At 36.6% G+C, this 27,593-nt stretch overlaps 1 protein-coding gene across 1 annotated transcript in view; it reads right to left on the bottom strand.

Moving 5' to 3' along the window:
- The window catches only part of Swim (Secreted Wg-interacting molecule), a 64,083-nt gene that overhangs the window by 26,938 nt on the left and 9,552 nt on the right, over positions 1–27,593 (bottom strand). Inside the window, exons 2-3 of the mRNA XM_073092029.1 lie at positions 9,903–10,042; positions 9,138–9,312 (exon numbers count right to left, since the gene is read on the bottom strand). Coding sequence (XP_072948130.1) covers positions 9,138–9,312; positions 9,903–10,042 — 315 coding nt within the window. The remainder of the gene's footprint in view (positions 1–9,137; positions 9,313–9,902; positions 10,043–27,593) is intronic.

Below are 27,593 nucleotides of genomic sequence, written 5' to 3'. Positions count from 1 at the left end.
TATGGATTACACCAAAACAATATACTTAAACACAAGAATACGATTAGTCTTTATTAACATCACGTAATGTCTAAAATTATAAATTGAAACATTTATTTATGTTGTTCATTCTTTGGAGTATGTGTAATTGATGCTGAACAAGGTTCGTTGTTTTGTAATGTTATGGTATTTGAGTATCGGAATGGTATTTTGTAGCGGATGTTTGAAAGGCAATCGATTTCCAGATATTCAATGAATCAATGCACGTGGATGTCTATAAGTATTTTGAAAACAAAATACAATACACCAAATACCATACATAGTCGTATATAGTGGCGTATAGCCGATACAGTTTGAAGATGGTAGAACCCTTTGTGGTTCGACTCCATCGACACCACCGCCACACCTATTTCTGCCTAATAACAGCAGCGTTAAGCGATGCTGTGTTCTAGTTTGAAGGGTGTGGTAAGGGAGACATACTTTTTCGAGGCGTTCCAGCTTAGTCCTCAGGGGTAGCGGCGCATTTGTGGCTGACCTTATGTAGGAATATCTAATCCTATCTGGGGTTGATCACAAATGTCCATGAACGGCAGTAGCCACTTACTATCAGGTGGACTGCCTGCTCATCCGCTACTTCTATATTATAAAAAAAATTCTTGTAAGGAAATGATAAAATAGATACTAATGTAAGACGTTACAATTTATTATGAGAAACAAAATTGCATTTATGATTGGTCTCAGACGATCGATTAGATAGAGTTAACTTTGTAACTGACCCGATTACCTACCATCCATCGGGTTGAATTTTGCGCCTCTGGCAAGATTTTAAGTTTTTATTTTCCGTCCCCAAGACTTTTCTAGAAAGAGCGTAATCCCATGTTTGATCTTGCCATCAAAATATTTTTTTGGCCGCCTCATTTCAAGGAGTAAAATTTATACAGTGCATATTTTCGTTGTAGGTACGATTAACTTTTTTGTCGCAAACCTATTATACCACACGTACAACACTACATAGTTTATTTTGTCCGTCGGCAAAATGCACAAAAGGTTGCGTTCAAATTAAATAATAGTCAACATAAATGATTACCACATAAATGTCATAAACGACATCACATGTTACAAAAACTATACATTATATTTATTTATTGTAATCGCACAATAATCGCGTATGACTAATCATAATAACCTTATACGGGCGGAAGGACATGCGTCATTTTATCGATATGGAATTTGATGTGACATCACTATTATATTTGAAAATATAAAGGTGTGTTCAAACTTGACATAGTACTGTGGGAAAAATTCAGCTGGACACTTTTTTTATTGAATTTTAATGGCAAAAGATATTTTCGCTTTATAGTAAATGGTACTGTCGTCGTCAATCCCACTGTCCCACTGCTGGGCAAGAGTCTCCTCTCAGAATGAGAAGGATTAGGCCATTGTTCCGCGGTGCGAGCCTGGGATTCGATCCTTCTCGATCGAAAGTCACTGTTTACTAGGTAACAACAGTTCACCAACTTTATATTACGTTTACAACAAATTAACCAACGAATCAATTGAGCCGTATTTAAAGACAATTAAATAACATTACGATTACTCATGACATTTGCCGAACGCACCTGGCGACGCTAAATATAACGATGTCTCACGACTGCGCCTTTCACGACCACGACACGACTAGAACGGTACTGTTTTACAGGTGGTTTGTATAAATGTCAAGATTTGGGTCACTTGTATCGAATTTTGACAGAACAAGTGGATTGAAATCTGTCAAACGGGATAATTAGATGAACTGCGTGGTAAAGGATATGATATTTGTCCTATCATATTAAATCATTTGAAGATTCCTCTTATGTGTGTGCGCTTGAAATACCCAGAACACAGTTGTGGTGCTAGAACTCTTTGTGGTTCGACTCCGGTGGCAACACCGCCTCCGCCACTGCTATTTCTGCCTAATAACACTGACAATTGTTTCTGTGTACCGCTTACCACACGGTCAGAGACATACGCATCCAAACATTTTTTTTATAATATAGGAGTAGCAGACGAGCATGCAGACCACTTGATGGTAAGTGGCTACTGCCGCCCATAGACATCTGTAATCAACCCCAAATAGGATTAGATATTGCTCCCTGAGGTCGGCCACAGATGCGGCGATACTCTAGAAACTAGAACGTAACAATTCCTTACAGTCTTGTTATAGGGCAGACAAATACATGCCTTTTTTTTTCGTGGGGAAACCTTCCTCTCGGCTGCGGGGGTAGCGGAGAGGATGTTCCTCTGGACGCCTTTTGTCGGGACCACGGATACGCTAATAGCACTCGTCCGCGATCCCGACGGAGACAAATACATGCCTAAGGTTTAACAATTAACCTCAATTACCCAGCGATTCCTATAGAGAGTAGACTATTGCTAAGCTAAACCATACATTATTAATTGGTCTCAGCTTCGCAAACTACTTATTAAACCCTTAGATGAGTAAAATAAATAGATCACTCCTAACAAGAAAGTGTAAACAGTTTTGAGAGTTTAAATTGTTACGTAAATATTTGTTACTTTATTTTCTTGTTAGTTAGTTAAGAAACTCGGCCTCTCGAACGAAGGATCCGAGGTTCAAATCCCAGCCATTGATTTTTCAAAGTTACGCGTCACATACTCGTCGTATTACAAATTAATCATCACTTGCTTAAACGGTGAAGGAAACATCGTGGGGAAACCTTGCACACCTGATTTATATTAAAAAAATCTCAAAGGTATGTGAAGTTTACCAATACACACATGGCCAGCGCGGTGGACTATAGCCTAATCCTTATCATTCTGAGAGGAGACCCGTGCCCAGCAGTGGGACAATGATGGGTTATTGATGAAAATTAAATTTAGTTATACGTACAAGTTTTTTATTTGTCGAGAAAGAAAAAAGTAACTGACAAATCAGCGTTTTGTGGGTTTATCCAATTTCAAAGTGAAGTATCTTTCTATTTTACTTATCAAAGATTAAACCCAAACCCTTTCGAGACACGTGCAATGTAATGGCTCCAGTTTAATAGAGACATTTAAGTTGACAAGCAATTTGTTAAAGATCAGAAGCAATTTGTCTTAAATTTCGGCCGGAGATTTAAATTGCTTCGTCCGTGACCGTTTGTTGTTTGTTGGGTATGTTGATCAATTGTTACCAATTGCACATGTGATGGAATTGTTGGTTGAATTGTTACCAATTGCACATGTGTTTGGAATTTGACCCCTTGCAAGGTCCAGAGTAAAAGTCTGGAGAATCCTAGTGAACTTTGATTTCTCACAGTGAAGGTCCGTTCATCTCCGTATATTGTTACCAATTGCACATGTGTTTGGAATTTGGCCTCTTGCAAGGTCCAGAGTAAAGTCTGGAGAATCCTAGTGAACTTTGATTTCTCACAGTGAAGGTTAGTTCATCTGCGTATATTGTTACCAATTGCACATGTGTTTGGAATTTGGCCTCTTGCAAGGTCCAGAGTAAAGTCTGGGGAATCCTAGTGAACTTTGATTTCTCACAGTGAAGGTTAGTTCGCCTGCGTATATTGTTACCAATTGAACATGTTTTTGGAATTTGGCCTCTTGCAAGGTCCACGAAGAAGTCCGGAGTTAAAATCGTAGGACCGTAGGAACAGGAGAGGATATTCCGGAATCCTACCGGCTAAATCCCCACGGTGTTCCTCTGGACGCCTTTTGTCGGGACCACGGGTACGCTAATAGCACTCGTCCGCGATCCCGACGGCGTTTGCCCACGTCCGGGCCCGTCTCGGTTCGGGATGGAGCTGCAGCTACTCCATCCGCTCATCTTCAAGGTGCACGCGGGAACACCGCGCGCGTCACCTCGAGGCTTAATACGAGTACCTGCTAGGGGTTCAGAAAAGATCTCGAAAAAAGTACCGTTCCCGAGGGATAGATAAAAACCGCAGGCCTAAGCGAGCCGCGGGTAAAAGCTTGCTTAAAATACCTGTATCAGATTAATTAGCCATAACTTGAACGATAAACAAAACATCGTAAAGAAACCTATCTAACAGATCTTTAAAAAAAGTTTTCAATGGTTTGTAGAGTCTATCATTCTGCACTTGGTTCATTATGGTCTTTTTTGACAACCATCTTGGGGAAACCATCTGACCACACTGTTTGGTGTGTACGACGGTATGCGGTTATACATACCGCCGTCCTTCCCGGGGTCGCTTACTGGGCAGTACGAGCTCTCACTCTTGCCACCCGCAACCCCAGGCAAGCTCTTGCCCCCTTTTAGTCGCCTCTTACGATAGGCAGGGGGTACCGTATCTCTATTATGGTCCCGAAACTACAGGGACATGGTCAATTATGACCTAAGGCCTCTTCCATCTGATAGGAGAAAGTGTGCTCAGTATAACAAAAACAGGTCAATGTAACCATTTCGGCTATCACGGAGTTCTGGGAGTGCAGTCAACTTGTTTACGCGGAAGATTATCATGTAATTGAATTATCATCGAGGTTATAAAAATATTCCAAGTTTGAACTTAGTTTTGAAGTGGAAGTACTCATAATACTATGTATGTATGTATGTATGTATATATATTTATTATTTTTATTAATATTATTGCTTTTTTTGCACACTAATTTTGCCTTTCGCATGCACATTCCTGTCCCAGGGTTGCTGGAAGAAATTCGGTAATTAAATGTTAATATTAGATATTATAAGTAACTATAGTATATATTAACATATTATAAGTAAATTATGACTTCTGTATTGTATGATTTATTTTGTGTACAAAAACTTATTAAAATAAATAATTTTTGGCTCGACATGCCTCCAGATAATACAATTTAATTACAAGATTTGTTGTGTTACAGAAGGTTCAACCGACACCACCGCCACACATAAGTGTGGTAAGTTACTTAGCCGAAACGTTTCAATTTAGTCTTCTGGATAACAACGCTTCTGTTGCCAATCTCTCTGGTATGAGTCTAGTCTTATCGTATAGATCTATGTTATTTTGTTCTATAGTTCGTATAGATCTATGCTATCTATGTTTCATACATACACAGTAGCCATATAGCGTAGTGGAGACATACTTTTCCGAGGCGTTCCAACTTAGTCCTCAGAGGTAGCGGCGCATCTGTGGCGCATCAAGTCAGAGGTTGATTACAGAAGCCCATAGGTGGCAATAGCCACTTACCATCAGATGAACTGCATCCTTGTCTGCTACTCCTAAATTATAAAATATTACCTACACTATAATAATGTAGAAAACGTATTTTTTGATCCAAAAAACTCATTATTAAAGCTTAGCCAGCATTGAGTATGTCTTTCTACTTAAAAATAAACCTACTTGTTTAAATTCGAAAACTATCTAAAAACAGCAAATGATAAACAAAATTACGTTCTTTGAATGAAAAACGTTTGAAACAAGGTCAAAAACCGAATAACAGCCGATATCCTTGTTTCCTCGCGACCAGAGTTCTTCTATTGCCCAATATGTTTACAAATGCCTTTTAAATAATTCATACGGTGCAAACGTTAAAACCTATTGTTGGATTTCGTGTTTGTACACTATCCGATCCGGTAACAGTAGCGTGCTGATGATATCCGATAAGTATAGTTGTAAGATTTTTAAAAGCAAAAATTAAAGGCAAAAGTTCTATATCTAACACCGTTTACTTAATTGTATCCTGATAATCTGAATGAGAATGATCATTGAATGAGAATAAGAGAAAGATAGATCAAAAAAGAGTTTAGTGACAAATTCCTCTGACAAGCCACGTCTGAAGGATAAATGCCTTAAAAGCACCGAACCGCCCTTTTTAACACGCTTTTATTAGCTTGGGTTGTATGTTTGTATGTATGTATGTACGTAACAGTAACGGAATCTTTGAACCCAATTTCTATCCACTTTAAACGTTCAGTTTAATTCAAAATTTTGAAAAATTATCAAAAACCGATGACAATACACGATTTTAATAATTTTGTACCATTGTCCTTATCAACATCCTCAGGATTAACGATTTTCGAGGCGAGAGAAAGCGCCTTATGGAGCGTACAGGCAAAGTTACTAGATTGATTTTTAGCTATGAAAAATAATAATGTTATTTCCCTATAACTCAAATGTACTGAAACATATCTATAATGCCATCTTTTAGAATGATTTTTAGGATTCCGTACTCAAAGGATAAAAGGAAACCCTCCGCTGCCTGTCCGTGAGTCACAGGGCTTTATCTCTTAAACCGTAATAGATAGACACTTAATTTTTTTACAGACGATGCATAATGATGGTCGCTATAACAACAAATAAAAATTAATAAAAAAAATATAGTTCAAAAAACTAAAAAACATGCTTTTATGATAAAATCAACTAAAAAGTAGAAAATAATTTTCAATCTAAAAATCTGGAAATAGTGTGGGGTGCTTTTCGAAAATTGATAAGTGGGCACTCCACGCTTTTTTTACAATTATACAATTTACTGTTCCTTAATTGATTCCTAGATTGAAAATTATTTTCGACTTTTTAGTTGATTTTATCATAAAAGCGTGTTTTTTAGTTTTTTGAACTATATTTATTACTTTATAGTTCAGTTAATTAAAATATACACAAGCACCGAAAGCTTTACGCATTTTTGTCATAAAAGGGTTGTTCAACAAGGATTAACTGGTGGAGAATGCCACTAGGCATTAAGTTCGCCCTTTGTAACCACTAGGTTTACAAAAAAATTTAAATAAATAAATAAATAAAAATATTGAATCTGATGGTAAATGGATACTGCCACCAGTGGACATCTGTGTCAAACTCTATATAGACCAGAGTCTACCTAAAGACAATCATAGATGCGTTACCGATCCTGAGGATTAAAGTGGTCGTCTCATGTGTAAATGGGTCGACATTCCACCCAAAACACATTTTTAACCGAATTCAAAAAAGGAGGAGGTTTCTCAATTCGACCGTATTTATATTTTTTTTTCTTCATGTTTGTACATGTTCGGGGATAACTTCGTCGTTTATGAACCGATTTTGATGAAATGAAATGAAATGAAATATATTTATTTTGTATAGGCCAACGGCAGCACTTACAAATTGTCAGTTACAATATTTTCTTAAACTACTACCGGATCGGAACGCGACCTCTACTGAGAAGATCCGGTAAGAAACTCAGTGGGTTTGTCTTTTTTAATTTAAAAATAATTATTCTCTTTTTAATTTTTTTTTAAATGCCATTATTTTTACATATAATTAATGATATATTTCGATGATATATTTCGTTTGATAACGGCGTAAACAGCGTGTCCAATATGAGCGCAGACTTCAGAAATATGTACTAAACCAACATTTATTTCAATTACTTCATACTTTGTACTGACATAGACGTTGGTTGATTGTTTTTAATTTTGTTTTTCAAACTGATCGAATTAACGTATCCAAAGTTGTTTGTATTACGAAGGTTTATCAGGATAATAATATTCATTACATAACCTATAATCAATTTAAAATGATGTTTTTCGTCATTGATCAATATCGGACACCGATAACCGATATCGATATACATATATCGATGACTGATATCCGTTTTTCAATATCAAAGCACGTAACACATACGTCTTTTTTATTACATACTTTTATACCTAACGACTATGCTTTTCGGAATTGACAATGAGTAACTCTTTAAAATTTTGAATATCTTTGTGTCAGGAAAATTTTTGTTTTTCACCCTTGAAAAGTTTTTTTATTGGATTTGAATCGTAGAATAATAAGTAGGTACGTCTACAAAAGCTTTTCTGCCGATTTGAATAAATTTTGTCAAGGATTCCAGGTAAAGAAACGAATTTTAAAGGAAAGAGAGATTATTCGCTGCTACCCCTGAGTACTAAGCTCGAACGCCTCGGAAAAGTATGTCTCCCTTGCCACACCCTTCAAACCTGAACACAGCAGCATTAATGCTATTATTAGGTAGAAATAAGTGTGACGGTGGTGCCGCCATAGTCGAACCACAAAGACTTCTATCACCTTTATTGCCACTCAATGATGAAAGTATCACAATCAGTTTCTCTTCTGCGTTTAAAACGAAGCTACAATTTGATTTCATCAATTAGCAGCAGTTAGAAAGAAATCCTTGATACACATTCGGAGATTCTAATGATTTAGCATTTGGGTCAGAGACACCATTTATAATTATACAACGACGCAACAAGGGCTTGTTAAAATAACGTTTAACTAATCCTTCTGACCCGCTAAAGTAGGCTAATTAGGTTTTTTATAGAAATGTGCAATCATTTTCGAATCTAATACGAGTTACAGTTCCATTGGCACAACCGCCGTATTTATTTCTGCTTAATAACAGCAGTGTTAAGTTCTGCTGTGTTCCAGTCTGATGGGTGTGGTAAAGGAGAGGCGAGGCGTTCCAACTTAGACCTCAGGAGTAGCATCCGTGGCACAACTCAGGTAGAATGCTAATCTTATCTGAAGTTGATTACAGATGTTCATGGGCGGCAGTAGCCTCTTACCAGCTTGACTGCATTCTTGTTTGATCAATATTATAAAAAGGCATAATTTTTTGTCATGTTTTGAAAATATATCTTAAAACAAGTAACTCTGAATGCATTTTTTACAGCCAGTTAGGTTGTGTTATGTAGTTTAATAGCGGATATGACGTTTGATGTGATTTCCGCTGCATGGTGCGAACCAAAAAAAACCTCCGAACTTATTTTAGCATTGGCTCCACGCAAAAATATGTATAAATTACTTCAAAAAATCTCGTCAAGATTATTATTTCAGTGCTGGGCATAGGTCTCCTTTCAAAGTAAGGGCTTAGACAATAATCTAGCACGCTGGCTACGTGAGAACTGGTAAACTTTGCACACTTTTTTAAAGAACCTTTAGGCTCGTGGCTTGTTTCCTGTTTTGATCATCGTTAAAGCAAGTGATAAGTTCTAATACCGCACATAAGTTCTTTTTTCTCTTTCTATCCTTTCATTTTTTCTTACTTTAATTACCTCTTACTATAAATGTTGTATATTTTGCACCTATACATTTTCTGCACATCCTTAAAGTTGAGTAGAAAATGCTACTATATCAAGTCCGCCAATTACCACATTTTTATTGGTACAAAAAAAAACAAAGAAACTTTGGATTCACTCAAAGTGAGGCCTAGTTCAAATAACACTAAAAACTCACCAAGCATTACAGTTGTCGTAGTACTTCTTGCCCGGGATGTACTCCCTGCCGTTGTGGGTGCAGGTCTTCTGTATGATGGGCGTGGGGATGTTGAGGCAGACTGACGGGTAGTCGGGACAGCAGTCGTCGTGCGCCCTCGTCCTGTTGCAGAACTGGTCGCAGTAGCACAGGGTATCTACAAATGAAGACATTGAAGTTTGGTATGGATACAATTTTTGGAGATTTTTTTGAAATAGATCTATATATTTATTTTGTTATTTCAAGTTTGTTGTAAATCTAGTGGTTACAAAAGGCCAAGTAAAAGACGGTGTAAGTGTTATTATACCGAAGTGTGGAATAGATAATAGTAGTTTCGATTAGCAAACAAGCATGCAGTCCATCTGATTGCATTTGTCAATGGATAATCGAACTCTTGTTGACCGATAGATAGTTCGAAATGATCAAGACGACATTTCCATACCAAAGGATAACGTTGAAATACACGAATAATAGTCTCTTAGCGCACATGTTTGATCGAGATACGGACACTATACCATTCCAAAACAGAACTTAAGACTCCATGCAGATGTTTTAGGGAGAAATGGTTGTTACTTAAGTTCGATACACTACGATAACTTGTCTGTAATAGAACGTACTTGTGCTAAGCAATGAGACGTGAAAACACAGAAAAGAGCAAAAAGACATTGGACACTACTTTGAGTTTTAAACAAGAGCATCCACTGTCGTTTACTTCTTCCAAACCTGAGTACCTACTATTTAACGTACCTAATATCTGATGTGAGCAGTCATCCTGTCTATCCGTGCAGCATTGCCTGGTCTTCCCGCAGTAGGGTCCTGGAGGAAGGTCGGGACGCCAGTACGCTGATACCACAGCCAAGAACGCAAAGCAAATGAGCGCGCGCATTCTGAAAGAAAAGAAGAAGTTAGAAGACATTAAGCAGATATAAGAAGTAACTAGAAGTACTTCTACTTCTATATCTAACTGAAATAAATTTTGATAATGATAAAATTTATGAGTATTTTTATTACAATATAGAATTAGCAAACGTGTAAGCAGTCCACCTGATGGTATGTGACTACTGCCGTCCATAGATCGGGATAGGTAAGAAATATATACTGTACTAAAGCGTTCTAGCTTAGTCCTCGGAGGTAGTGGCGCATCTGTGACCGATCTCAGGTAGGAATCTAATTCTATCTGAGGTTGATTACGCCCATGGGCGGGAGTAGCTACTTACTATCAGTTGGACTGCATGCTCGTCTGCTACTCCTATATAATCAAATAAATCTTACGACAATACGGTTGATGGCATTAATGTTTTTATCCGAATTTTAGAAACTGAACGTTATTATCGTTTCTACATTAGAACGTTTTATTAATATCAAAGTGTCAATTAAACGTTTTACTGCAATATAACAGTAGAACAGTGAGAGATTGGTGTTTAATTAAAAACAAACGAGTTAGTTACAACGTTATCGCGACGGGTTATAGCATGAAGCAACGTAGAGCTATAAATAATAGTTGAGCAGAGAAAGATTTAAATCGATTTAAGCTGAACGCGGGTTGGTACAAACAATGTTTAAATAGAGGTATAAAGGGTTTACGAAACCCCTTTTTTGCTGGCTAGAGGGAAACTTATAAAGAGTAGGTACTCGGCCGTGGAAGCAACCCCCATCGAATGCTATACAAAGGACTCTGGGATATCCAATGGAACACAACCGAAGTCGTCCGAGCGCTAAGCATTTAATCTCATCACACTCGTGTGTTTATGATAGTATACACACACATCGTCCTTCCCGGGGTCGCCAGTGGGGCGACGCGAATACCCACTTGCCGCCTACGAAAATTTTTAAAATTAATCGTGTATTGTCATCGGTTATTGATAATATTTCAAAATTTAAATTAATCGGACCGTTGAAAGTGGGTAAAAATTGAGCTCAAAGATTCCGTTCCATACATACATACATACAACCTAAGCTAATAAAAGCGTGGTGAAAATGCAAGATAGCATCTTAAATACTACTTCGTTCAAAAGCAATATGTAAATATTTTTTAACTTGTAGCTTTTGCACATAAACATGTCAAAAACTGTTATGACCCATAAAGATAACTCTAAAAACTTCCTAAAATTATACGTGAAATGAGAATAATTTTTCGATTTACATTAATTAAAGTGTATTTAAGGAGGGCACCACCTGATCATCGATAGATACAAGTTTAAATGAGCTCATTATGGTAATATTAACTTGTATTGGTGCAAAAAAACTGTTTATAGTTTTTATAATGCAGGAGTTGCAAACAAGCATACAGTCTGCCTGATGGTTAGTGGCTACTGCTACCCAAGGACATCTGTAATCAACCCCAGATTAGATTCTTACGTGAGGTCGAACAGAGATGCGTTGCTACCCCTCAGGACTAAGTTCGATTTGCACGGAAATTCTTGTCACGAACGTGTATGGTGTGGAAAGAGCTTCCTCCTGAGGTATTCCCGGAGCGCTATGACATGGGGCTCTTCAAAAAAGAGATCTCATACAAAGCCAGCTACTTTCCTTCAGGTAGCACGTCTGCCTAATCGTTAGGTTAAACATTAAAAAAAAGTTGGAACGCCTCGCATAAGTATATCTCCCATACTACAGACACCCACTCATTGTGTTCTGGAGGCACGGCAGTGCGTCCGCCAAGTCAAGCCAAAAGAAAAGCGGCATGGCCGTACCATTCTTTTCTCAAAGTATGTATTTTTACTATTTTTGTATCCGCAAAACTCAAACAGAAATACATAGATTGACTTTAATTTTTTACACAACATTGCATTTATTGTTTATATATAAAAATGTTTTATATACTTTTCATATCAAATTCTACGGGAATATAAGCCTAACGAAACGACGCTACCTTTAGCTACTTACACTTGTTGTCAGTAATCGATCTATCCACTGTTTTGCACATCGAAGATCAATATTCGTCAATTTCTTCTAGTAAATAGTATAATTTCGATCTTTGATAGGCAAAATTTATAGATAGATTATTAATTACCAGCGTTAGTAAATGACAACTCTAGCATGGTTTTAGTTCTAAATGCCGCCTCCATCACTTATCACATCCTATCTGAGTACAATGACCCGTCAGCTGATAACAGAGAATGGATTAATATTTTTGCATTTTCTAGCATTACTGTTTTATGAAACATTGTGATACTAAATACTACTTATAAGATTAATTATTTTTTTATTACTAATGTACTTTTTTATTTTGAAGGTGATAGAATCCTTTGTGGTTTGACTCCGGTGGCACCACCGCCACACCTATTTCTATTATCAGTAGTGTTGATCGCAGTTGTGTTCTGGTGTGAAGGGTGTGGTGAGGTAGACATACTTTTCCGAGGCGTTCCAGCTTAGTCCTGTGGCCGAATTCAGGTAGGAATATCTAATCATATCTGGGGTTGACTACAAATGTCGATGGGCGGCAGTAGCCACTTATCATCAGGTGGACTGCATGCTCGTCTGGTATACCTATATTATAAAAAAAATAAACTGAAGTAGGAAATGAACATAGTCCATTTGATGATAAGTCGCAGCTGCCAATGGACATAATATTATTTAATCTGCCCCAGATAGGATTGGTATCCTATGAGGTCAGCTACAGCGGTCCTACTCCCGAGGACTGAGATAGAAGATCTAAGTATCTCTCCCTTACCACACCCCGAACAACAACAACAACCCTTAAACTGTTGTTATATAACGTTTATTTTAGGCAAAGGTACCTCCAGAATCCAGTCACAGAGGGCTTTACTTTAACCTTAAAACGATCTCAAGAAAGAGTGAAGGCATGGTGTCAATAGTTGAAGGTGGTAGAACCCTTCGTGGTTCGACTCCGGCGGCACCACCGCCACACCTATTTCTACCTAATAACAGCAGTGTTAGGCGCTGCTGTGTTCCGGTTTGAAGGGTGTGGTAAGGGTGACAGACTTTTTCGAGGCGTTCCAGCTTAGTCCTCAGGGATAGCGGCGCATCTGTGGCCGACCTCAGGTAGGAATATCTAATCCTATCTGGGGTTGATTACAGATGTCCATGGGCGGCAGTAGCCACTTACCATCAGGTGGACTGCATGCTCGTCTGCTACTCTTATATTATAAAAAAAAAAAAAAAAAAAAAAGTTACGTTAAGATTGTTAAGAAACTTTTTTCCTCAGCTACTTAATTGTAAGCCGTGCTACCCCTATATTTTTTCTACATTCCTGTGAGATTGGAGTAGCGAACGACCTAAGGGCTCGTACACAAAACTGCGATGCGACGCGATGCGAATTAGCAACGCAGATAATTGCGATACGAATTGCTGCGATGCGATATCGTGCGGCATAGCGTCTCCCAGGGTGACCAACAACAACAACAACTGTGACGAAACATCGCAGGAATGCGCAATGCGAATCAATTCGCAAGTTCTTGCGATGCGTTGAGGGAGTTCGCAATTTTTTACGATGCGACGACGCATCGCAATTTTGTGTACAAGCTCTAATACTCCACCAGATAGTAAGTGCCCATTCGCCGATGGACATAATCAACTCCTTATAGAATAGGTTCTACCTAAAGCCGATCACAGAAGCTTTATTATTCGTGGGAATTAAGATCGTCACCTAAAATGTAACATATTGTTTTAAAAATTACAACACTTATAGCCCTTCATTGAATATATAAATGTTCCAAATCTTTATAATGTACGCGCCAAACTGCTTGTCCGCTCCGAATATAGATACGAGTCGCGTCGCAATGGTAAATTGTATACATTTTTAACCGACTTCCAAAGGAAGAGAGGTTATCTGTTCGTCGCGTATATTTTTTTATATACTCGTAGTTTTTTACGTTCTTGTCTTCTTGCCTTTCAGCCTAACTTTATTTGATTTCATCATTATATTTTTTCCTTCATTGACATAATTCATTCCTACATTTAATAAAGAAGTAACGGTTACGGTTATACCATTTGCATATAGAACCATAAAAACTTCTCTTATCATTACTTGCCGTTACTTATTTAAAAAAATGTTCATTCATTCATTAGGTGTTGTTTTGCCATTTTCTTAAGTAACGTAAACAAAACTTATCTTATTTTTTAATTAGCTTAAAAATAAGATAACCACGGCTTATTAGTGAATTATTTAATATATAGTTGTGATAAAATATCTACGGTTCCCTTTAGTGGTGCCGCCAGTAAGGCTGGTTAAAACTTGGTTCACATTTGATAATTTTTAAGGGGCTAGAAAATATCAAATTTTCAATTGAATTCAAGTAGAAACAAGCATGAAGTCTTCATAGTAGAGAGGTGTACGTCATGAATCGTAAGTAGGTGAAATCCCCCCTGAACGCTAAGTCGAGTTGTATCTTTTGAGGACTAAGTCAGAACGCTTTGTTCATAGAGAGTGTCTCTACAAAGAGTATATTAAGATTAACGCGCCTCTCAAACGATAAGATGCACCCAACATTGCTGTTATAAAGCTTATGATGTAGGTGACTAGTGCGTCCGGAGTCGAACAAGGAAATGTCCAAGCAAGTGGTAATTAATTTGTAATACGCAAATAACTTAAACAAATCAGAGCGTGTCTGGGATTTGAACCTCGCCACCTCGATCGAGAGGCCAAATTTCAACCACTAGGCGTAATACTGTTTTGTCTCTGTAGTTCCGGGACCAGAATAGGTTACGGTGTCTCCTGCCTGTCGTAAGAGGCGACTAAAAGGGGGCTGCCGGGGTTACAGACGGAAAAGTCGGAGCTGGAAACGCCCGGCCAGCGACCCTGGGATGGACAGCGGTATGTGTGGTCGCATACCGTCGTGCACACCACTCCTGTGTCGCTCCCACGGCACCGGGTACGTTTTGAAGGTTTCCCATTAAAAAAAAGGCTTACTACTGCTTACAACTTAATTTATTTTTATTACGAGTCATTTTTCCAATCTTATATAAACCGAGCTTAACTTTTAAATTCTTGGAATCTCAAGTAAATTTAATGGCAACATATTCTTCTACGTTCCGCTTCGGCCTTGTGATTTATTTTCCATTAATGCCATAGTGTGAGAACTAAATTAATCAGCGGTCCTTTGAAGCCATATGTGTCCTACATAATTTATTTCTATTATTCGTAATATTTCAATGACATACATTCGTAATAATAGTGCACATGTGACAGTTCCCATCTTTATACATAAGGATGCGATGCTCACGTTTTCACGTCTGATAATGTAAATTGCCCTACTCTATATAAGGGTTAGGTTAGGTTAGGTTAAGTTAGTTTACCATGCTAGTCAAAGATGAGAATGAAAGAAGATAGGTAAACTTCACAAAATTAGGCAGAAAATATTAGGCAGATTTACCATCGATGTTTTCCTTTGCTTAAATGCCTTAAGATTTCTGCCCACTATTAAATACTAAAAAAAAGTGGACAAAGGATTGGTTTTCTCGATTTTATGCAATGATTCAATGATTCCTTGAGTAACATTTCGTGCTAGGTGTATGGACCGCTTACTTCCCGTTTATATTCTCAGACCCTCAGCGATTGAAATGATAAAATCCATACCACTAAGCGATATAATTCCTAAAACAAACAGTTTCGAATTTTATCTTCCTAACCTACATTCTATAGCTCGTATCCAAAACGTGTCTGTCGATAAATCAATACATCTCAAATAGACATTTGAAACCAAAACAAAGGGCTTTGTCTATCGTATATCTTGTTAAACTTTGCTACCCGATCTAACTTAAATATAACGTGGACATTCATTCACCAAACATCACACAATTTTCATCTATACCTCTTGAGTTTAAGGTCATTATTGAATAGTCAAAAAATCCGGTGCCGACGTCGTAAATTTGTGACGGAGACATGGTATTTGAACTTGAGTGATTTATTGGGCAGATCTTTTGTTTTTTGATTCTTTATCTTTTGTTTTCGATTCTTTATCAATTCGATCAGATTCCTGACTTCCCTGTTGTCTTCAAGGTTCCACATTAACACACAATGAATAATAAGTCAACCTCTATCTTGTTCGGAATAAATGATTATTCGAAATAAATGCTTGAATCGTATGCTTTTGACTATTTTGTTAAAATTGTCTATTTTGTTAAATCAATCGGGTGTTTCAAAGTTCGAATCCCAGCCACGCGAGTCTTATTTATTCGATAGTTAACGATATTTTTATAAAGCACGGAAAAGTGTTTCTCCTTTACCAAGCTCTTCAAACCAGAAGACAGCAACGCTTAACCAGTCTTTTTTATTTATAAGCTTTGATAAAGTTTCCCATTACTATGATTGAATAAAATTGACTTATACTATCAACACAACGAAAAAATACATTATTGTGGACCATGAACTAACACCAAAATATTTGTAAAATCAAAAAACACTAAAGAGAATAATAAAAATTCTGCAAAGTGATATGACCTAGATACCCATTAGTTTCATCTTAGACCAATGCCGCCAGAATTTAGAGCTATTAACGAAACTCAATACCTAGACTGAAATATCTTAGTCAGTATTTGGGTTATAGACATCCGATATGTCTACACAACACTTACCGTGCACTCATGGCGTCTTTCTGATTAGTAATAGAAATTGCATTTATTTCTATGTATCATGTCTGCCTAGTATGTTTTTTTATTATATAGAAGTAGCTGATAGCATAGTGGATGCAAATTGGCCTCTCGATCGAGATGACTGGGTTTCAAATTCCAGGCTCTCAGCTGGCAGCAGCCAACCTCTGCTTTTTCAAAGTTATGTGCCTGATAAGAATTAATTATCACTTGCTTTAATGGTGAAGGGAAACATCGTGAGGAAACTTGCACACTTGCACACTTGAGAGATTTATAAAAAAAAAAACAAAAGTATGTGAAGTCTACCAATACGCATTAGGCCAGCACGGTGGACTATGGTCTAATCCTTCTCATTCTGATAGAAGACCCGTGCCCAGCAGTGGTACAGTAATTGGTTGACGACGAGCTGGTGTGTTCTAGCTCGAAAGTTGTGGCGAAAGCTTAGTCCTCAAGGGTAGCGGCGCGTCTTTGGCCGATCACAGTTAGTGCTAATATCTTAATCTGGGGATGATCTTATGACAGGAGTATATAGGCGACAGTAACCACTTACCATCAGGTAGGGCATGCTCGTTTGCTACCCCTACAATAAAAAAGTCAATTTATGATTAACCTATTTCTTCAATCACACGGTCACTCTTGCAAAACAGGTTGTGCAAAACCTACGTAAATAACTGCATTGCTAAGTAGCTGCCGCCTACGACCAGTGTTGCCAATTTCGCGGTATGCCTATCGCAGCAACTTCCGGTCAGAGTATGGCAACACCAGCGCCATCAACATTTAAACCTAATATTAATTGTTTTGTAATCAATTGTCCGTTTTAGAAACTGGGTGAGCTTTGTCCAGAAATAACTGGTTAGGTGACCTAGTTAGGTCCCACTGTTGGGAATGGGTGTAATGGAACACGAATGCGCTATTTAGCTACTAGCGGTTACCCATCCAACATCGCGCTTATAATTTTTTGCCGCCTATGAAAATCTGTAATCAACCCCAGACAGACATTGCTTACATCTAATATCGTACCAACGTATCGGCACCATCGCCACACCTTCTTCTCTTATTCTTCTTATTCTCTTCTTATTCTCTTATTCTGCCTCATAACAGCAGTTTTAAACACTGCTGTGTTCTGATTTGAAGGGTGTGGTAAGAAAGACATACTTTACCGAGGCGTTCCAGCTTAATCCTCTGGGGTAGCGGTGCATCTGAGGCCGAACTCAGGTAGGGATCAAATCCTATCTGGGGTTGATTACAGATATCCATGGGCAATAGTAGCCACCATCATGCACGTTTGCTACTCTAATATTGTAAAAAAATTACATAAGTCGAAGGTCATCACGATGATTCCAAAAATTACTAGTTATATGATAACCAGTGCAATGTGCATACATAAATAATCAGTTACAAGGATCTTAGTAACTAAGATGCAAGATTTCGATAATGTATTACTTTAGTCATTGGATTAAACTTTTTAATTAAAAAACAAACAATTGATAAGCCAAGGTGCCCTGATAACGGTAATCTGATAAGATGGGCGAGATAGTTTACATAATTTAATGTATTTGTTAAGAATTTTTAATTTGGCTTTGATGCAGTATTTTATATAATTTAAGTAACACGAGACAATATACGTTTTAGGTAATTTAAGTGACAGAGAGGTTAGGCCGTTTGTCCACCGCCACCGTCACCGAGCCGATACCGAGAACGAGATTATTTAGGGCCGAGTTTAATATAACGTGACGGCGATAGTTTGTCCCGCGACCGATATCGACGGTTTATTTTGTTCCAGCTGTCACACGTGTGACGGCAGTGTATGGACAAGTTCCAACGTGTTTCATATTGCCGGCACATCGGCCCGTCAAAATCTCGGTGGCGATCTAGCGGTCACGTCGATTATTCAAAATATCGGCGGCTAGGATGACGGTGCTCGGGTGACGGACGTGCGGTGGCCAAGCGGCTGTAGTAAATGTATGTACGCTACTTCGGCGCCGTCATTAATTATCGGTATCAGTTTGGTGACGGTGGCGGTGGACAAACGGCGTTATGATAGGCTTGTGGTTTGGAAATCGGTCTTTCGAGAGGGAGGTCAGAGGTTCGATCCAAAGCACACGTTTTCAAAGTTATATACGTATTAGAAATTAATTATCACTTACTTTAACGGTGAAGAAAAACTTTCTAAGAAAACGTACATACTTTAAGCGATTTAAAAATGTTTTCAAAGGTGCGTGACATCTACCAATACGCATATGGCCAGTGCGGTGGACTATGGCCTATGGCCTAATCCTTCTCATTCTGAGAGAAGACCCGTGCCCAGCAGTGGAACAGTAATGATTCGATATTGCGCCAGACAAAACAAAATTTAAAATGTCAGCTATTCCCGGATCTAATTGTCTAAGTGTATGGTAGACTAGTACTAAGAAAACATCTTAATTTGCATACCTACATTATTCTTTCAAACAATGAGATGACAGACCATGTGTGTTGAAACACACATTCTTTCGGTTGGCGATTTACGTATGCAAAATTTTATTTAAAGATATCTTCTATGCACATGTAATGTCACGTTGTTTTTAGAGGTAATATATGGTTTTTTATCCCAAAATGAAAAAGAACCCTTATATGTATGGATGGATCCATATTATTTATATAACCACTGACAGGTACGATTGTATGACTCAGCATAAAAAAGAAAAAGAACGGTCTAGACGTTTGAGTTTTATTTTGCGCGGGAATTATAAAAGTTTTAAATTGGATCAAGAAATAGTTTTATATTATTAATTATTTATATTAAGTTTCGCTTAGTGTTAGAACTAAGGTGAAGGTGGTAGAACGCTTTGTGGTTAGACTCCGGCGGCACCACCGCCACACCTATTTCTAAAAATAACAGTACTGTTAGGCGCTGCTGTGTTCCGGTTTGAAGGGTGGTAAGGAAGACATACTTTTCCGAGGCGTTCCAGCTTAGTCCTCAGGGGTAGCGGCGCATCTGTGGCCGACCTCAGGTAGGAATATCTAAACCTATCTGGGGTTGATTACAAATGTCCATGGGTGGTAGTACCCACTTACCATCAGGTGGACTGCATGCTCGTCTGCTACTCCTATATTATAAAAAAAAAAAACTTAAGCGACGATATATGGAAAGCGTCGTAGCGGCACAAATATATACATGAAAACTTTCGTGTATAACATTTAATAACAATAGGTGGTCTTTATTTGAATATTTTGACGGGACGTTAAATACCATGTCTGATGGTAAATTTACACAGTTGTGGCCTCGAAATGAAAAATGAAGGAACAGTTTGTTTTTACGTTTACAAAAGGAATAATGGCGGCTGTAGCTGCCCGGTTTTTACCATTGTAAGTCTTCGTTATTATTTAAAATTATGAAAAAACTGAGATACAAAATCAAGTGTTATCATAATGGGTCATTTTGAAAACCAAAAATTCTATTGTAAATAGTTAAATAGATATAATTCTGTTGCACGGAAAAAAACAAATTTTAAGACGCCATTTTGATTTTTGAAGATGAAGCTAACTGTTTATATATTTTTTATTTAAGCGACAGCAACTGAAAAATCTAACTGCATACAGGAGAGATGTTAAACAAAAACTCTCAAGGTACTCGTATGTGGAGTCTACCAATACGCACTTGGTCAGCGCGGTGGACTATGGCCTAATCCTTCTCATTCTGAGATGAGACCCGTGCCGAGTAGCATAATTATAGGACAACTGATTACATAGTTATGATTACATAGTTGTTCTATAATTACATTAGGAAAAGATTACAGCTTTAACCGACCGGGACCAATAGTTTCCGAGTCCTCACATAAAATTAAAGCCACCGACGGTCACCCATCCAACTCCTGGCCGCCCTCAACATTGCTTAATTTTCATTAACTATCTATACAAGCTATACGCGATTCTACACATTCTTAACTAAAATTAAAGTTGTGCTTTCAACGACAAAGCATCCGTCTAAGCCTTATTTCGCAGACAAAATATTGGCATAAGACATTTCTTTGTTAATCCATACGTAATAGAGCCGACTTGATAATGTTGATAGCGGTAAGACGAGAGGCGTTAATTACGTATTGTGATGGCCTTGACATACCATTGCTATGTCGTATGACAATGGGAATTTGCCTGAGGATTCTAGACTGTTTTTTCAGCTTGAAAACATTTATTGTGAAACAAGAATCGAAAAATCGGAACTCATTAAAAAGTAACTACAGTCTACTAAAGAAATAATATTCGAAGGCATTTCGATTGCTGTAAGTAATTTAAAGAATAAATATCCTTCGTGTTTCGACTCCGGCGGCACCACCACCACACCTATTTTTACCTAATAACAGCAGTGTAAAGCGCTGCTGCGTTCCGTTTTGAAGGGTGTGGTAAGGGAGACAGACTTTTCCGAGGCGTTCCATCTTAGTCCTCAGGGGTAGCAGCGCATCGGTAGCCGACCACAGGTAGGAATATCTAATTCTATCTGGGGTTGATTACAGATGTGCATGGGCGGCAGTAGCCACTTACCATCAGGTGGATTGCATGCTCGGTCGCTACTCCTATATTATATCTAATTATAATATTTAAACGCGTAGTTGCTGTCTCAATTTGACCCTAAAGGTACCTAAAGTATATGAGGGTGCCTTATTTTTGCAATCTTGTATTTCAGGTACTTTCCACGACTTCCTCAAAAATTGCGTGAAACATTGTCTCTATCTTTCATCGCATCGAACTTTATAATACAGTAACTCAATCGACACAACCTAATTGAATCATAACTTATATTTTCAAAAATTCGCCGAAATGCAAATTGCAAATACCGAATTGCGAATTTAGTTCACGTTCCATCTTATATAGGTCACAAACAACCCATTCAGGAATATAAACGAACGGCTTATGAAGGAAAAACATACAAAAAACCACAAAGTAGTATCAAAAATCTTAACCGTGTTTCTATTAGAGTAAATAAACAATCTTATGGATCTTTTGAAGTTCAGACTTCTTTTTGCGTGTTAGGAGAAACAAATTAAAGTGTATGCTTCTGGACTAATATTATTGCGGAATTGATACGAGGTTGGTACATTTTATAACGCCATGGGTACTAAGATACGCGGTAATGTTTTTCGAACGTATGTATTCTCTCATTCTTTGGCAACCCCTGAAACCCAAACGGCTCGACTGATTTTAACATAGAGGGTGTCGTGGGAGTCTTAATTACAGTAGTGACATAGGCTACAATACTTTCTTTTGCAATTAAATATTTTTTAGCAGTCGAGTTTTTATAATGAATAAATATTAGTTAATTTCTTTGATGTCAATATTTCATTACAAGGATCCTCTCGCCGTGGTCTTGTGACCAACCATATAGCACAAGGTCTATCTGAAGTGGATCACAGATGCATCGCCACTCCTGTACCGTAATGTGAGTTTTTACGTTTTGATATATATGTCTGTTTTGGTATTTATTTACGTATTTGCCCATACAAATTCCAATCAACGCCCCTAGCGGATTGTATCAGAACTATAGTGTCAGTAACGTATCATTAAATATCTAAATTGACAAAATGGCGCTTTATGTTTTGTGTCTCTTTTTTGCGAACATGGTAAGGCAGTTAAAAAGACTTGAGCACTTACTTATTGTTACGTTAACTCAGTCTACTAAGCAAACGGAATAGAATAATGGATTGAGTAAACGTAACGTAAAATTGCGGGATGTTTTGAAAACTCATGGTAAGGGTACTGAGGACTAAAATGGTAGCCTCATATATAAGTCAGCCAATATTTACACCCACCATAAGAAAAATCTGCTTCACGCTAGAAATGACTAAGATGGTTATTTTTAAGTGACTAAAATTTAGTTTTTAAATGAATTTAGTATTCGTAAATTGTGTTATTGTTTTAAGGATAAAATATATTCTAGCAAATATAATTTCCTGTAAATTTGCATGCCGAATTGCATGTCAAAGTAGAATAAGAGAACATTGTAAATAATGTTAGCATCTTTTGTACCATAATCTAACAAAAAAATAATTATAAATTAAGATACCTCCCCGGTCGGACCATACCGGCTCTACCTTACAATACTTCAAGCTGACTACTTCATGATATTCATAATTATGCCAAGATTATTAACATTATCGTAGATCTTGTAAACATAGTCACAGACTTAAGCTAGGTCAAAACGAACATTACAGACTAAAATACGACTCTATTAATTTCTAACGGGAGAATTAGCATATTGATAGGGTAAGTTCTGTGTGTCATAAGTTGTATGCTTCATGGCTTCACGGCGTTGTCACAGGTTATTAATACGGAACACGAGTTCTATAACAGATTATTAATAAAAGCTCACAGATAATTACAAGTATTTATCGTTACTGCAGGGCTGGACTAGATATATGATCTTGTTTTTTTTTTGTTTCATTTATATGACATATTAGATAGTATAGATAGCTAGTTAATCAATAGTTGGTCATGATTAAGGAGGTATAGGGTAGCCTCTTTTATTATGACTGATAAGCCCGTTGTCCGATAGGCAGTGTTGATAGGCATGCCAAAAACGCATTAAAAAGAAACTTTCAAATTAGTTTAATCAATATTTTGTCTCATGTGTGTGAATTTAAAGTGGCTGTCTTTAATTTTAAAATAACTACTATTTTCTTAAAATATTACGCATGAAAATTATATTTTGATGTGTATCTATTTGCCATAAATGTATTATATTATATTCTATTGTTTATGTACCAACATTAAAAGTTTGATAGAACTTCTTTTTTTATTTTTACGCTTTTTTTTTTTATTTTATAAAAAAAACAATACTAAGCGTTCACGACAACCATATAAAAATATCTTCATTATAATTTGCAACTTTAATTTCATAATAAACTACAATAAAAAATAAATAAATATGTGTAATTGATCACAAGCCTCAGTCCGGACCTGATACACTGCCATTACTCTACGTAGATTGCATACATAGATAAGGAAATAAATTGATACTGATTTATTATAACGCGTGTTATACATAATAAGCTTTTACAATTCACCCCTTCACTATTATAATTTTACACTAGATTAAATTTTTAAAGTAATAAAAATAGAAGTAGTAAACGAGGATACAGTCCGGGGAGCCTACCACCATCTTTTAAAAACCATCATAGTTCAGGAAAGTTTTATTTCCTCCTTAAAACAGTAAAATATTTCGTCATACACAGTTGAACAAACTTAAACCCTTAATAATGTTTCGCTTATCCATTGAATAAAGCCAACTGAAATTTTCATTTTGCTTAAAAACTTAAATATCCTGCAGTAAAAGTAAAATTATGATTAAAATAATATTGTTTTAAAAACCCCTGATGGTAAGAGTGACCTCTTACCATCAGGGGGCTTTTCATGTCGTTCATGGACATCTCTAATCAATGCTGAGGCTGAGCGACACTTATCTGCTATAGTTTGCATAGATCATAGCTCTACGCCGGTTAGTAATAAACAATCTATACAATTCGAAACCACCAAAGATTGTAAACTTTACATTTTTGGTGAGCAGGAATTGTCAAAAGTCGAGCTTTGGCAGGCAAAAATGATAGATTGTTTATTAATATCGGTCGTTAGCGATTAAGCAGTTAACGCGACTGTAAAACTGCTAGGCGACTATTAACTAACTAAAACGTCTTGCCACGTCTCCGTGCTAAAATGTCCCTAAAATATTTGAAATAATTATTTAATTACTATGTAAATTACGCAGTATTCGTTATTTATGCGTAAATTATCTCTAAAAATGTTTTTATTTGTCAAGAATTCAAAAAAAGAAATTAATAATAAGCCGTTTGTGGCTCCATTTAATTTCAAGGCGGTGAAGTATCTTTACTAATCTATGACTAACTTATGCATCTATATAGACGTGTAGACAATTCACTATTATTCTAGAATACAAAGGTTGACTAGGATTTTATTAGATTTTTCGAAAAATACTCCACCCTTTTCCGAAACGGCATTTAGACAAATAAAATCTTCGCCATATTCCACAAATAAAATTCGTTGGTCGTTTATTATTATGTCAATAATCAGATAATCTTCCGGCGCCAGTGTCAGCATAAATACATCTTAAACACTTCACTTAGCGGACTAAAAAAGTTGCGGACAAAAACCATCAGAATAGAAATTAAGTGCGTCGACCTCAGTGGTACACAAATTAATGCTAGTTCGCGCGCGAATTGTTTTTTTTTTAATCTGCTCGAGTAATGCTAAGGTTTATGGCCTTTTAAGGTTTACACGTTCCGTTACACTGTCCAGTCATAAATATGAGGTGTTGTTTAATAGTGTTTTTCTTTTTTAAACGGTAAAATCTTGTTACGCAAAATCTAACGACTTTATTATTTTGTTTATCAGAACAATACCGTAGATTCCTGAGGAGAGTGGTGTGATTACTGCTAGCTAGGACGTTCCGAATTATTTTTTAGCTTTTAGTACCTACATTATCTACATCATTATTATTATTTTTTTATAAAACCGTTTAACATAAAAATATCTATTTTACTTGACTTTAAACCTTTATCTCATTATGGGGAAGACCCTTTATCATGGGAGGTTCGGTTACTAGTGGTAAACCCTTTATCCCTTATATAAATCTATGAACTATTTTACTTAACTTGATCATCAAATTTATTTATAAATAATGTTATATATAAAATTCTCGTGTCACAATGTCAGTTACCATACTCCTCCGAAACGCTTTACCAATTTTCACCAAATTTTATGTGCATATTCAGTGGGTCAGAGAATCGGCTGCTATCTATTTTTCATACCCCTAAGTGATAAGGGTTGTTCACCCTTAACATTTTTTATTTATATGGCAACACAACATTTACCGGGTCAGATAGTAAGTTACATTTTTACTATTTACGTGCATACACTGAAACCAATCCAAAAAACTTGAAAATCCCAGTATTATATTTTTTATACAAACAAACATAATTTTGTACAGAACCAGTATATATTACGAAAACAGAGGAACAATATTAACATCATTGGAATTATAATAAATTACGAATATTGTCAACTTAAATTATTCTAATCAAATGTCTACGCTCAGACAACTTTATAGCGGTTTTACGATCTCCAGATTTGTACATATTTTTTGCGCTTCTGCTAAACTATATTAATTTTATTCGAGACGAATCTATTGTAAGTAATTTATGTCTTAAATGATTACTTAATATCGTTATATATTTATTATTTTCGACAAATGGGGGAGACTTTATGGGGGAGACTCTTCACCCAGCAGGAAAATGGCGATAAAAAGTTACTACGAGTATTTGTCTATTATTATTCAATTTAATTTATGTAAATCAATATTATCTCTTAACAAGTAGGTATGCTTGGCAATCTCCTGCAATAACTGCAAAGCTTTACAATGTCGACAAATCATAACTGCATCGTTAAAGTAAAAGGAATAGATACAGATGATACTTATTTCTATTAACTGTGGTCTTGTTTGATTGTCAAACTGCCATAGACAGTCTGACCAGAATCATAAATGGCGAAAATTTTAATGATATGATACATTCTATGATTCTGGTCAAGGATTAGCGATTGTGCGTGCTGTTTTGTTTGCATATGCGAGGTATGTGCGTGGTTTTGCATATTTATTTGTTTGTCAACCGCAGAACTAAGGAGTAGCTCTTTGGTTTTATTTTTTACTAGCTGTGCCCCGCGGTTTCACCCTCGTTATTTCTTTTTAACAGCTAGTTCTAAAATATACCTAAGTAGCCTAAGTTACTCCTTATTACCTCAGCTACCTGCCAATAAAAGTCCCGTCAAAATCGATCCAGCCATTTCAAAGATTAGCCAGAACAAACAGACAGACAGACAGACACAAATTGTAAAAAATGTTATTTTGGTGTATGTACCATATGTATATTCATATGCATGTAGTAAAAAGCGGTTATTTCAATATTAAAAACAGACCCTTCAATTTTATTTATATGTATAGATGTATAGATTATAACAGGTCAAGGTCCCTTTGCGTTTTGTGTCGCAGAAGTCTCAATATTGTAGAGTTTGTAAAATACGATTTTAAATTTCGATACTTTTTCTTTGTGCCGGTTTGTCTTATGACCATTTTACAAATCATAAGAGCATATAAAGTGATAGGTACAAGATCGCGGAAATTCAAATTGATATGTTTTAGATTAAGAAAATAAAAGGATCAGGAGAGTTAAGTAATGGAAAATCTGTGAAAAGAAATATAAGATCTCACGAAATGGCCTCAAGTTTAATAACTACGATACTAAAAAGAAGAGAATAAAAAGAAATAAACCATTGTCATAAGAAAAAGCAGTAATTTCGTACTTTTTTAAAACGAATAGATAGTTATTATTACTACAGAATAAATAGTTTTAACATGTAGCATATCAAACAAAGTTACGAACCTAGTTTTAATAACCAACTATTTTTACACTACAAAACAGATCAATAAATCTAATCTACGTCATAATAAAACAATCATAGTTTTGTGTTCGAAGAAATAACATTAAAAAATGGAGCCAAGGTGAGGAATCAAAATGGCGCTGAATTTCGGGACGCCTCTTGACCGTTAAAAAGATTCGAATTTGGAACGCATTGAAATATTTGGTATGGCGGAGCGATTGGCATTTTATGAACTCATTTATTTGATATACATCGGTATTCGATTAAAATTATCGTAATGGCGAGCGCATTTCATCTAATTTTAGCTTGTGATCCGAAAAGCGAAAGGTATTTGGGTGAAATACCTACATATTATGGTTATGTTTCACCATCAGTCGATTAATGGAATTGAAATCATTCGATTTTTTAAAGTAGTGTCGGCTACTATTTTTACCTACCAGTAAGATATCACTACCTACTGTTCTA

Source organism: Epargyreus clarus, unplaced genomic scaffold (genome assembly GCF_041222505.1).
Source record: "Epargyreus clarus isolate Ecla_fem2 unplaced genomic scaffold, WU_Ecla_fem_2.2 ptg000035l, whole genome shotgun sequence".
Classification (NCBI taxonomy): Eukaryota; Metazoa; Arthropoda; class Insecta; order Lepidoptera; family Hesperiidae; genus Epargyreus; species Epargyreus clarus.
This window is presented reverse-complemented; position numbering and strand designations above follow the sequence as displayed.